This window comes from Scyliorhinus torazame, chromosome 29, assembly GCF_047496885.1.
Source record: "Scyliorhinus torazame isolate Kashiwa2021f chromosome 29, sScyTor2.1, whole genome shotgun sequence".
Lineage (NCBI taxonomy): Eukaryota > Metazoa > Chordata > Chondrichthyes > Carcharhiniformes > Scyliorhinidae > Scyliorhinus > Scyliorhinus torazame.
This window is the reverse complement of record NC_092735.1, coordinates 8,191,163-8,204,450: the sequence shown is the minus strand read 5'-3', so window position 1 is coordinate 8,204,450 and position 13,288 is coordinate 8,191,163. Positions and strand designations below refer to the sequence as shown.

General features: G+C 49.6%; 1 protein-coding gene across 1 annotated transcript in view; it reads right to left on the bottom strand.

The window, feature by feature from the left end:
• LOC140404121 (meiosis inhibitor protein 1-like) overlaps positions 1–10,703 on the bottom strand; it is a 221,306-nt gene extending 210,603 nt beyond the window's left edge. The window contains exon 1 of the mRNA XM_072492540.1: positions 10,542–10,703. Within this exon, the coding sequence (XP_072348641.1) occupies positions 10,542–10,703 (162 nt within the window). The remainder of the gene's footprint in view (positions 1–10,541) is intronic.
• Positions 10,704–13,288: the final 2,585 nt, after the last annotated feature.

Genomic DNA, 13,288 nt, shown 5'->3' with positions numbered 1-13,288 from the left:
CACCCACAAGTGGAAACAGCCTTTCAATGTCCACCTTGCCAAGACCATTCGGGATCTTATATACTTCAGTCAAGTCACCCTGACTCTTCTAAACTCTAGCGGAAACAAGCTCAACCTGTCCAACCTATCCTCATAAGACAATCTGTTCATTCTCGGTATCAATCTAGTAAACCTCTTCTGAACCACCTCCAATACATTTACATCCTTCCTTAAATAAGCCAAAACTGTACAAAAGCTACACACAATATCAGAGTTGCGGGCTGTCCAATGTCCTGTATAACTGAAGCATATCCTTCCTTTTACGTTCAATTCCTGTTGTAATAAAGGTTAGCATTCTATTTGTCTTCTTGATTACATGTTGCACTTGCATGCTAACGTTTTGTGACTGTTGGATGGTTTCCTGAGCAGACCAAAGTCATTTGCCAGAATGCCTGATCGTCAAAACATTTAAACTACCAACAAGTCGTGACTTGGTTGGTGGTGAGAAAGGCCCTCCTTGTCAGATCCTCCCTACACACCCCGAGTCTCCCCCTGTTTGTATGTTGCCCTCGAGTTGGCTGTGGTGGGGAGGAGACCATTATCCATCTCCTTGTGGAATGTGCCTTTGCAAAGAAGGTCTGGAGAGAAATGAAGTGTTTTTTGTTGAGGTGCATCCCAAGCATCTCTGTGGTGCAGGACTCTGTGTTCTACGGACTATTCCCAGGGATGCACACCAAGACAGCTAGAGGATCATCAACTCAGTGAAAGACGCTTTTTGATCTGCCTGAAACTTTCTGGTCTTCCAGTGCAAAGACTTTTCCTCAACTGACTGTTGCAGACTGGCACATTCCAAAGTCCATGACTATGTGCTGAAAGCTTGGGGCAGCCATTGCAGAGGTGCTGAGGGAAAAGGTCGCTGTCTAAGCCCTTTCAGCCATAGTGCACCGAGGGGCTGGGAATTGGGCGCCATGGCTGCGGAGCAGGAGCGGAAGGCTAAAAAAAACCTCTTAAAAACCCTCAAAAATTGACGGGTTTGCTGGGGTTTAGCTACCCAGACCAGAAGCAGTAGCGGGGAGCGACTTGGTGCCAAGTCTGTGTACTCGGCCGGGAAAGCCTGGTTCCGACTGCTGTTGCGGCTGTATTTACTTTAAACATCCCTTTAGTGCTTGTTATAACCTGCCTGCTTACCACTGGCTGGGGACTAATGGCAATCCCACAATCCTTTGGGAGTATGAGCTTCCCCATTGAGGGGGGCGGAGAAATCATTAGCAGATTCCCTGCATAAATAAAGCTGGTCAGCTTGGAACCAGCTAGAGAGGAGTGAGCAGCAAGGAGTTGCTGCTGCTGTATATATATTTTATTGTAAATAAATGTTATTTCTTTCTATCCTTCAACTCGTGCTGGATTCTTCGTGGCCCTCACAAAAGTGCTACTGACAGGCTCCAGGCTGCTCACACTGTTGAGTGCTGCCTGTGTACTTTGAATGCTCAGAGAGCCTCTGGTCATCTGCGAGTCCACCCAGGCCGCCCTTCTGGACACCCTCCATACCCCAGGGGATGGGCGTGGCCAAGCTCAATCAGAGGCCCACCACTGTTGGCACTCTTCAGAAGCACTGTCCCACTGCAGAGGAAGCAGGGGATCAGCAGAACTCACCCCAACCACATGACACCTGCACAGGGTCCTTTGGAACCCTCCCTGGTTCTCTGCCCAGCCTCAACAGTGACCCCACCCCTCTGCATCATCAGTGCCCCCCACCCCTCCCCATCACCAGCTGTCTCCTTGTGGTGAGGCTGGCAGCGCTGACTGCCTCTTCCATGACTTCCCAGGAGCTGTTCAGGCAGGCTTCAGTCTGCTGTCCACCGAGGGGAAGGGGGTGTCCCTCTGCTCCTCATTGGCATGCAGTTGTGAGCCCACCTCGACCTCTCAAATGGGGGGCAGATCTTCGGTGAGCCATCTTCTTGGCTGCAGTGAGTGTGTGGTATGTGGGGCACTAAAAACTGTCAGGCTCCTTAGTGCTAACTCTGGCCTCAGTGGTTACAATGCACGTTGGGCCAGGAATTGCTCTGGCCACCAGAATGCTGGCCTATTTGCATGTCCTGACTCGCTTATCGAATAGTGCCTCCAACCAAAACACGCTATTCAGTCCCGGCGGCAACACTAAAAGTCTCCCAAACGGGGAATTCCGGACATGATCACTGCACTTTCTGTAATGACCATTTTGAGATGTTTTGTAATGTTCTTTCAGACATTTTATGAATAAAGTATATTTTTGCAATAATAAAACCATGATAATAACAATATTATTATTAATAATCACTTTTTGTCACAAGTAGGCTTCAATGAAGTTACAGTGAAAAGCCCCTAGTCACCACATTCCGGCGCCTGTTCGAGGAGGCCGGTATGGGAATTGAACCCGCGCTGCTGGCATTGTTCTGCATTGTAAGCCAGCTATTTAGCTCACTGTGCTAAACCAGCCCCTGAAGAGGAGGTGAAAAGAGGGCCCAGAGACAGTAACCACCACCTGGATGAGCTTCCGGGCGCAAATTAACGGGAATATTTCTAGGTGCCATTTTGGGCACAATTGGAGAGGTGTTTCTCGATGGCCGCATTGGCGACCCGTATTCAATGGCACTCAGTGCCGGAAATGAACCCCCAAGAGCTTCTCGCCATTGCTGGCTGCCTCGCCGTCTGATTCGCCAGACTCGTGCCTCAGCTGCTCACCGCTAACAAGGGGGAGCTGCTTTTAAACGCTCCCTCACCACTCACTCCAATCAACAAAGCATGGCAGTGGACAGACCTGCTCCTCGCATTGGGGATGCCAAATCTGCACCACACACGTGCTTGGCAATGACCATCTCCTACAAGAGAGGATCTAACCACCGGCACTTGACATTCAATGGCATTACCATCGTTGAATCCCCACAATCAACATACTGGGAGTTACGATTGATCAGAAACTGAACTGAAATAGCCACATTAACACTGTGTTGAGGAAGAGAGAAGTGGATCTAAGACTAGTGTTTTAAACTTAGATATGGGCAATTATAAGGGCATGAAGACAGAGCTACTAAAGTGAACTGGGTGATTAGTTCATGGGATAGGTCAGTAGAGATGCAGCGGCAGACACTTAGGAAATATTTACGAAGACTCGGAAAAGGTACATGTCATCTATTATTAAGGAGGTTATAGTGAGGAATTTAGAAATTCTCAATGTGATCAAGCTTAGTCAACATGATTTTGTGCAAAGGAAATCAGTTTTGACTAATTTGTTGGAGTTCTGTGAGGAAAGCAAACAGTATGGATAAAAGGGAACTTATGGATCTGCTGTACTTGGGTCTCCAGAAGGCATTTGTAAAGTTGCCACATTAAAAGATACTACACAAAATAAGAGCTCATGTTGTTGGGGGTGACATATTACCATGGGTAGAAGATTGGTTAGCTAACAGGAAGGAGAGATTTAGGATAAATAGGTCCTTTTCAGGTTGGTAAGATGTGACGAGTGGGGTGCCATAGGGATCAGTACTGGGGTCTGAATATTTAACAGTTCACATCAATGACTTTGATGAAATGACCGAATGTGTGATATTAAATTTGCTGATAACACAAAGATAAATAGGAAAGTAAGTTGTGAAGAGGATGTAAGGAGTCTGCAAAGGGACATAGGTTAAGTGACTGATCAAACATTTGGCAGGTGGAGTATAATGTGGGAAAATGTGAACTTTTGCACTTTGCAGGAAAAGTAGAAAAGCAGCAGATTATCTAACTGGAGAGAGACTTGATGTGGAGATGCCGGCGTTGGACTGGGGTGAGCACAGTAAGAAGTCTTACAACACCAGGTTAAAGTCCAACAGGTTTGTTTCGATGTCACTAGCTTTCGGAGCGCTGCTCCTTCCTCAGGTGAATGAAGAGGTATGTTCCAGAAACACATATATAGACAAATTCAAAGATGCCAAACAATGCAGGGAACACTTCAGCAGTCAAGGGCATTCAGCCTCTGATCTCCGGGTAAGCGTTCTCCAAGGCGGCCTTCAGGACACGCGACAACGCAGAATCGCCGAGCAGAAACTTACAGCCAAGTTCCGCACACATGAGTGCGGCCTTAACCGGGACCTGGGATTCATGTCGCATTACATTCATCCCCCACCATCTGGCCTGCAAAATCCCACCAACTGTCCTGGCTTGATGCAATTCACACCTCTTTAACCTGGGGTCACCCCATCTCTGGATCTGTAAAGATTTAATCACCTGCTAATGGTCGCATTCCAAGCATTGTTTGGCATCTTTGAATTTGTCTATATATGTGTTTCTGGAACATACCTCTTCATTCACCTGAGGAAGGACCAGCGCTCCGAAAGCTAGTGACATCGAAACAAACCTGTTGGACTTTAACCTGGTGTTGTAAGACTTCTTACTGTGGAGAGAGACTGCCAGACTCTAGTGTAGAGGGATCTGGGTGTCCTGGTACATGTATCAGGAAAAGTTATTATGCAGGTACAGCCAGTGATTAGGAAGGTAAATGGAATATTGTAATTTATTGCAAAGGGACCAGAATATAAATTAGGGATGTTTTGCTACAGTTGTACAGGGTGTTGGTGAAACCATGTTGATGCGCAATCAGTTACTCTCGAGACAAGGTGAGTCATAACTAATAGGCTTTAATCAGCTAGAACTGTTCCCAGCAGCTTCGATACAGAAAGTGAAGGCTGCTGGGACGGCATTGGTTCTTATACTCCACCTCTCAGGGCGGAGCTATGTACATTAGCCAATGGTAGACTCCTAGGTCTAGCCAATGGTCATCCACCTCTCAGGTACTGCAATACCTGGTATTACCACATTCACCCCCTGTTAAAAAGAACCCGGCGGGGTGTTGGCCAGCATTAATGTCGCCTTTCGCATGGCAGGACCAGGTATGGAGGTAGCGTGATGTCGAGGGTAACAGAAAAGTGTTCATGGTGCAGCAATCAGTCGATCGGGTGGCCTGGTCATCCTTCTGGAGCCTCTGAGCTTCGGCGATGATCCTGGTGGGGGCCCTGGCGGTTGCGACTCCGGGAATGTGGTGTCTTCCTCCCAGGCAGCTTTGTCACCCCTAGGCGGCGCTGTTGGGGCGAAAAGTGGGCAGGGGCGAGGGGCGCCTGTAGGGGGCGCCGGTGCTTGTTCGGCACTGGGTAGGGGCAGCGGCAGTACTGACCCTCCGATCAGGTGCTGCGGGGAGGGTGGGGGTGGGGGCAATGGTGCGGGCGCGCGTGGGGCTCCGGCGGGTGCCAGGTCCGGAAGGGAGACTGTGTCTTGGCGGCCATCGGGGAACGCTACGTAGGCATACTGGGGATTGGCATGCAGCAGGTGGACCCTCTCGACCAACGGGTCCGACTTGTGCGCCCACACATGTCTCCGAAGCAGGACGGGTCCGGGTGTCGCTGGCCAGGTTGGGAGCAAGGTCCCAGAGGACTTCCTGGGGAAAACAAGGAGACGTTCGTGAGGTGTCTGGTTTGTGGTAATACAGAGCAGCGACCGGATGGAGGGAAGGGCCACCGGGAGGACTTCTTGCCAGCGGGAGACTGGGAGATTCCTGGACCTTAGGGCCAGCAGGACGGTCTTCCAGACCGTTCCGTTCTCCCTTTCTACCTGCCTGTTTTCCCAGGGGTTGTAACTGGTCATCCTGCTGGAGGCGATGCCTTTGCTGAGCAGGAATTGACGCAGTTCGTCGCTCATAAAGGAGGACCCCCTATCACTGTGAATGTATACGGGGAAACCGAACAGTGTAAAGATCCCCTGGAGGGCCTTGATGACGGTGGCTGTGGTCATGTCTGGGCAGGGGATGGCGAATGGGAAACGGGAGTATTCGTCAATCACGTTCAGGAAGTACGTGTTGCGGTCGGTGGAGGCGAGGGGGCCTTTGAAATCCATGCTGAGGCGTTCAAAGGGGCGGGAAGCCTTTATTAAGTGCGCCCTCTCTGGCCGGTAGAAGTGCGGCTTGCACTCCGTGCAGATTTAGCAGTCCCTGGTGACTGTCCTGACCTCCTCGATGGAGTAGGGCAGGTTGCGGGTCTTGATGAAATGAAAGAAATGAGTGACCCCCGGGTGGCAGAGGTCTTCGTGGAGGGCTCGGAGGCGGTCCACTTGTGCGGTGGCACAAGTGCCGCGGGATAGGGCATCAGGAGGCTCGTTCAGCTTCCCGGGACAGTACAAGATCTCGTAATTGTAGGTGGAGAGTTCTATCCTCCACCGCAAGATCTTGTCGTTCTTAATCTTGCCCCGCTGTGCGTTATCGAACATAAAGGCAACCGACCGTTGGTCCGTGAGGAGAGTGAATCTCCTGCCGGCCAGGTAATGCCTCCAGTGTCGCACAGCTTCTACTATGGCCTGGGCCTCCTTTTCGACCGAGGAGTGGCGGATTTCGGAAGCGTGGAGGGTGCTGCCCGCTTGGTTGAGGGTGGCCGCCAGAGCTACGTCGGACGCATCGCTCTCGACCTGGAAGGGGAGGGACTCGTCGATGGCGCGCATCGTGGCTTTTGCGATGTCCGCTTTGATGCGGCAGAAGGCCTGGCGGGCCTCCGTCGACAGGGGGAAGGTTGTGGACTAGTTCAGTGGTCGAGCCTTGTCTGCGTAATTGGAGATCCATTGTGCATAATCGCTGAAGAAGCCGAGGCAGCACTTTAGGGCCTTGGGGCAGTGAGGGAGGGGGAACTCCATGAGGGGGCGCATGCGTTCAGGGTCGGGGCCTATGACTCCACTTCGCACTACGTAGCCTAGGATGGCTAGACGGTCGGTCTAAACACGCATGTATCCTTATTGTAGGTCAGATTAAGGATATTTGCGGTCTGGAGAAATTTTAGAAGGTTGGTGTCGTGGTCCTGCTGGTCATGGCCGCAGATGGTGACGTTATCAAGATACGGGAACGTTGCGCATAAGCCGTATTGGTCAACCATTCACCATAGAATTTACAGTGCAGAAGGAGGCCATTCGGCCTATCGAGTCTGCACCAGCTCTTGGAAAGAGCACCCTACCCAAGGTCAACACCTCCACCCTATCCCCATAACCCAGTAACCCCACCCAACACTAAGGGCAATTTTGGACACTAAGGGCAATTTATCATGGCCAATCCACCTAACCTGCACATCTTTGGACTGTGGGAGGAAACCGGAGCAACCGGAGGAAACCCACGTACACACGGGGAGGATGTGCAGACTCCGCACAGACAGTGACCCAAGCCGGAATCGAACCTGGGACCCTGGAGCTGTGAAGCAATTGTGCTATCCACAATGCTACCGTGCTGCCCATTCGGTCCATCTCACGTTGGAAGACCAAGACCCCGTTCGTGACACCGAAGGGAACCCTTAAAAACTGATAGACCCGCCCATCTGCTTCGAAGGCAGTGTACTGGCGGTCCCCATTATGGAGGGGTAGCTGGTGGTAGGCAGACTTGAGATCCACCGTGGAGAAAACCTTGTATTGCGCAATCCTGTTTACCAGGTCAGCTATACGGGGGAGAGGGTACGCGTCCAGCTGCGTAAACCTGTTGATCGTCTGGCAATAGTCGATGACCACTCTATCCTTCTCCCCAGTCTTTAACACCACTACTTGAGTCCTCCAGGGGCTGTTGCTCGCTTCGCTGACCCCTTCCTTCAGCAGCCTTTGGACCTCTGACCTGATAAAGGTCCGGTCCTGGGCACTGTACCGTCTGCTCCTGGTGGCGATGGGTTTGCAATCCGGGGTGAGGATCCAAACAGGGAAGGCGGGTCGACCTTAAGGGTCACGAGGCCGCAGACAGTAAGGGGGGGGTATAAACAAAGAACGAAGAAATGTACAGCACAGGAACAGGCCCTTCGGCCCTCCAAGCCCGTGCCGACCATGCTGCCCGACTAAACTACAATCTTCTACACTTCCTGGGACCGTATCCCTCTATTCCCATCCTATTCATGTATTTGTCAAGATGCCCCTTAAATGTCACTATCGTCCCTGCTTCCACCACCTCCTCCGGTAGCGAGTTCCAGGCACCCACTACCCTCTGCGTAAAAAACTTGCCTCGTACATCTACTCTAAACCTTGCCCCTCTCACCTTAAACCTATGCCCCCTAGTAATTGACCCCTCTACCCTGGGGAAAAGCCTCTGACTATCCACTCTGTCTAGGCCCCTCATAATTTTGTATACCTCTATCAGGTCTCCCCTCAACCTCCTTCGTTCCAGTGAGAACAAACCGAGTTTATTCAACCGCTCCTCATAGCTAATGCCCTCCATACCAGGCAACATTCTGGTAAATCTCTTCTGCACCCTCTCTAAAGCCTCCACATCCTTCTGGTAGTGTGGCGACCAGAATATAGGGCCGCCAAATTTAAAGGTCAGGCTATGCAGATGGCACTGGAAATCCAGCCCAAGAAGGGTGGCTGCGCAGAGGTGCGGCAGAACGTACAGGTGGAAATTGCAGAATTCCCTGCCTTGGACAGTGAGGTTCGCTAGGCAGAACCCCTTTATCTCCAGCGCGTGTGACCCGGAGGCCAGGGAGATCCTTTGGTTTACGGGATGGGTGACAAGAGAACAGCGCCTTACCATGTCGGGGTGCACAAAGCTTTACGTGCTCCCGGAGTCGATCAGGCACGACGCCACGTGGCCGTTGATGGCGATCGTTGTAGTGGCTTTCGCTAGCGTCAGGGGCCGACTCTGGTCCAGGGTTACGGAGGCTAGCTGCAGTAAAGGAGCGTTCTGGTCGGGCAGCGTGTAGTCGGCTGTGCTGGGGGCCTGAGGCCCCATCCAAGATGGCGTCAGCCACGGGTCACACATGGAGTCCGGGGATGCCGAAGATGGCGGCGGCGAGGGACAAAATGGCGGCACCCACCTGTCCAGCGTGGGGGCCGGGGGGGGCAAAATGGCCACGGCCGTGGGTCGCATGCGGCCTGGGGATAGGAGGGCGGCGGTGGGCCTTGGACGGCCGGGACCTGAAAGAAAGGCTGCCGATAGTTGCTGGAGACCGCGGCCACGGCGCGGGCCTGGCAGATCCCGACATAGTGGCCTTTCTTGCCGCAGCCTTTGCAGGTGGTAGTGCGGGCCGGGCAGCGCGGGCGGGGATGATTCGCCTGCCCGCAGAAGAAACAGCGTAGGCCGGCGGCGATAGCGGGCCGTCTCGCCGCACAGGCTTGCGGGGTTAGCGGAAAAGTCTGGGGGGCTGCCGCGACGGGGTGCCACACAGCTCAGGGGGGCGCCGCGCGTCCGGGAGCAAAAGCCAGCGCGTTTTTATACGCAACGTCCATGGACCCCGCCAGGGCCCGTGCCTCAGTGAGTCCCAGTGTGTCCATTTCAAGGAGCCTTCGGCGGATGTCGGGGGAAGTCATACCTGCCATGAAAGCATCCCTAATTAAAAGTTCCGTATGCTCGTTCCCCAAAACTGGTGGGCAGCCACAGTTTCGGCCCAGCACTAGCAGTGCCCGATAGAAGTCTTCCAGTGTTTCTTCAGGGCTTTGCCTTCTAGTTGCCAGCAGGTGACGGGCGTAGACCTGGTTCACAGGATGGATGTAATGTCCTTCTAACAGCTCGATAGCTGCAGCATAGTTCGCCGCCTCCTCGATCAGAGGGTAGATCCCAGGGCTGACCCTCGAGCGTAGAAGGAAAATTTTCTGCCTTTCCATGGGGGTGTCGGCGGCCGTGTCGAGGTAGTCCTTAAAACACGCCAGCCAATGCTTGAAGATAGCAGCGGAGTTGTCTGCGTGGGGGCTAAGCTGAAGGCACTCCGGCTTGATGCGGAGATCCATCCTTTCAACTGAAGTAATAGCTGATTAAATTGATGCGCAATCAATTACTCTCAAGACAAGGTGAGTCATAACTAATAGGCTTTAATCAGCTAGAACTGTTCCCAGCAGCTTTGATACAGAAAGTGAAGGCTGCTGGGACGGCATTGGTTCTTATACTCCGCCTCTCAGGGCGGAGCTATGTACATTCGCCAATGGTAGACTCCGAGGTCTAGCCAATGGTCAGCCACCTCTCAGGTACTGCAATATCTGGTATTACCACACATGTCTAGAGTACTGTGTACAGTTTGGGTCTCCTTATTCCAGAAAGGATATAAATACATTCAAAGCAGTTCAGAGAAGATTCACTTGACTGATACCTGGGATGGGATGGAATGGAGGAGGCTTCCCTTACAAGGAAAGGTTGAACAAGCTGAGCCTGTATCCATTGGTATTTAGAAGATTGAAACGTGATCTTATTGAAACATAAAAGATCCTGAGGGGACTTGACAGGGTGGAAGCTGAATAAATGTTTCCCTGAGGGAGAGACTAGAACTAGAGGAGACAATTTACAAATAAGGGGTCTACCGTTTAAACATTAATGAAAAGAAATGTTTTCTCTGAAGATCGTGAATCATTGGAACTCTCGTCTCCGGTGAGCGGTGGAGGCAGGGTCAGTTCATACTTTTAAGGCAGATTCTGATAAGAGAGTCAAAGGTTATCAGGGGTAAATGTAATGTGGAGTTGAAGCCATGATCTTGTTGAATGGCTCGAGGGGCTGAATGGCTCTTCATTCATTATAGTTACAATTCACTGTTGAAGTAATGTACTCTCCTCTTTCTTACCGATATTTTGTTTCCTTCCGCCATCTCTATTACACAGGCAACACATAGCAGCTGCTCTCTATCCTGCAAGTCCTCCTTGAACCGCAGTGTCCAATGCCCATCGTGGCGAGAATGAATCTGCTCGCATACCACATTCCAGTTGTCAGATGTTGACTCCTCCATTTAGCAAATCGTTTCCTTCATAAACCAAATATTAATTCAATCAATAAAGGTGATTTAAAAGGCTCTTAAGCATTCAAAATTGGCTACTATAATTTTTTTTTTACAATCCCAGTAAGCCTGTCTGAAAACTCCTGATCACATGAGGTTCACACTGCTGACAAGATCAGTCCCAATAAACTGGCGCTCAAAAATCCACCAAAAATCCCCATTTAACTCTTCTGGTAATTTCTCCAATACAATCCCAATAATCTAATCTCATGTTCCTGATCTCCAGGTCCCAAATTCAGTAAACTGAACCTCACATTTCTGCTCTACTGCCCTTCAAATCCCAAAGATCCTGGGCTGGATTCTCCGATTATGGAGGTATGTCCTCACGCTGGCATGGGAACGGTGGCGTTGTGCGCCAGAAAAACTGGTGCAAAACTGCCGATTCCCCATTTTGCTGGGAGCTAGCAGGACGGCAGCATAGAGCACCCAGCTCCAGCTGCCGATACGCCCTGGAGAATTGCCGGGTCCGTGGCCGCGCATACACATGGTGGAGGCCTGTAGCGGCCATGCCTTGCTACATGGCGGACGCAGCCCGCGGACCCAATCGCGAAATAGTGGCCTCCCTTTGACCAGCTCGCGCAGCCTGGACCAACCCCCACAGTGCCCCCAGCCCCAAATATGTCCACCCTGCTGTAATGACAGATGGAAGAGGCTTAATAGACCTTAATGGTATGATGTACATCAATGATAAGGAAGATAAACCAGTTTAAAAAGAGAAAGAAAAGAAATGGTGACAAAAGAAATCCGGAAGTCCTGGAGAGGGCACTTCTGGAGTATCCAAAATAGAAAGTACAAATTAAAGAATAGGACCCTCTCTCCACCCTTGACCTGTTCATTTGATTTTTCAGATGGAAAAAATAAATAACAGACAAACCAGTTCGCACGAAGGAAGAGAACTACACTCCAGAGAAGAAAGTTTTAGACAGTGTTGGGGGGAAACTAATGATACAATTGGCTACATATTTGAGGGAATTAAATGACAGAGCCCGGAGGAAAAACCTTACGGGTTAGAAACAAATCAAAATATCAAATTATTACTGAGCAATGAAACCTCCGGTCATATATCTTTAACTGGACATCAGCTGATGGATGATCTGCGGTCTCCACGGGGTATGTGTGCCGTTCAAGAACTTGATCAGCATTTCTAAACTGTGTGAACGTTTTAATAGAGGGGGAATAGTGGTAGTTTAATGTGTTTTCTTGATTTAGCTGCACAGAATAACACAAATAATATTGATGTTGTTAACACGCCATATGTTGTATGTAATAACTATTGGTCCCAAAGCCACGAAGGGATGTGTCGATATTGTACTTTATCTTTTGTACTTTATCTTTTAGTGTTGAAATTGTGATAACAGTTGCAAATATGTAAAGTTGTAACACACAGTCTATTTGTGTGGTTAGGTAATGAGTAATGGATTAAGATAAGACTTAATGTTTTGTTTTTACTGTGTATTTAACAATAGGGAGAATTTATTTGGAAGAAGAAAAAGTGATAGTTTGATGTGGTTTTGCAAATACGGTTGGCATATTATGTTGCAAATGTTGTAATGGAAAGTATACACTTTCATGTTGTAAGGGAAGTGACAACGGACGAAAGGGATTTGAAGGAAACTTAGCAGAAATATATTCTCTCATGTACAACAGGGGCTGACAGACATACATGATTCAGGACAATGTTAGACAATCAGGGATAGAAGCAGGATCGATTGAACCTTCTCAATTAATGAAGCAAGGGAATCAGTGGGTGGTACATGATATCATAACTTACCATTCCAATGAGACACGGAAAACAGTTTGGATGACGGAGAAATGGGACACTAAACAGCCAGGGATGGACAAATGATCCTTTTGGGTACTGATGGACTGAGTTGTGTGCTGTTTCTAAGTGACATGAGAAAGCTTCCACGGTGCTGTTACCCCAAGGAAATAAAATGCATTGGAGGTAATAGAACACACGGATATAGCTATTGTGTTACCTTACTGAGCGGCTGCGGCTATGGTTCACGGTAATTGGACTTGAGGGAAGAACGAAGAAAGAGTCTATCGACACTGGTGTGTGAGATGTATAAATTTACAAATTGATTTCCGTGTACAATTTAAAATCACAACATGTGCATACAAATGACAAAGATAGGGGATATATGATAGTCAGTACAATTAGATAGGGGGATAATTGACCAAAAGATATAGTTATGTTGCAAATGTCAAGATGGGGTGTAATTGAAAATATGGAAAGATGTGTCATTTGAAACATGGAAGCCTGGCAATGTCTGGTCTGAGAGAAACATGAGAGGATACAGGGAAAGATCCCGCGAAGGGTTAACAGCAGCTGCAAAGAACGGGATTATAAAATGCAGATTCCTTCTTCCAAACAGGCAAACAAACAGGATTTTTGTATGAAGCTAAAAACAATGGATCACACCTTCATTGAAATTAGCCATCTTAGTAAGCATCTGGAAAAGCATGGATGAGGGTTTCAGTTGAGTTAGGTGATAAATCTAAACCTTTCAAGTTATAACCAAGTGGATTTTTAG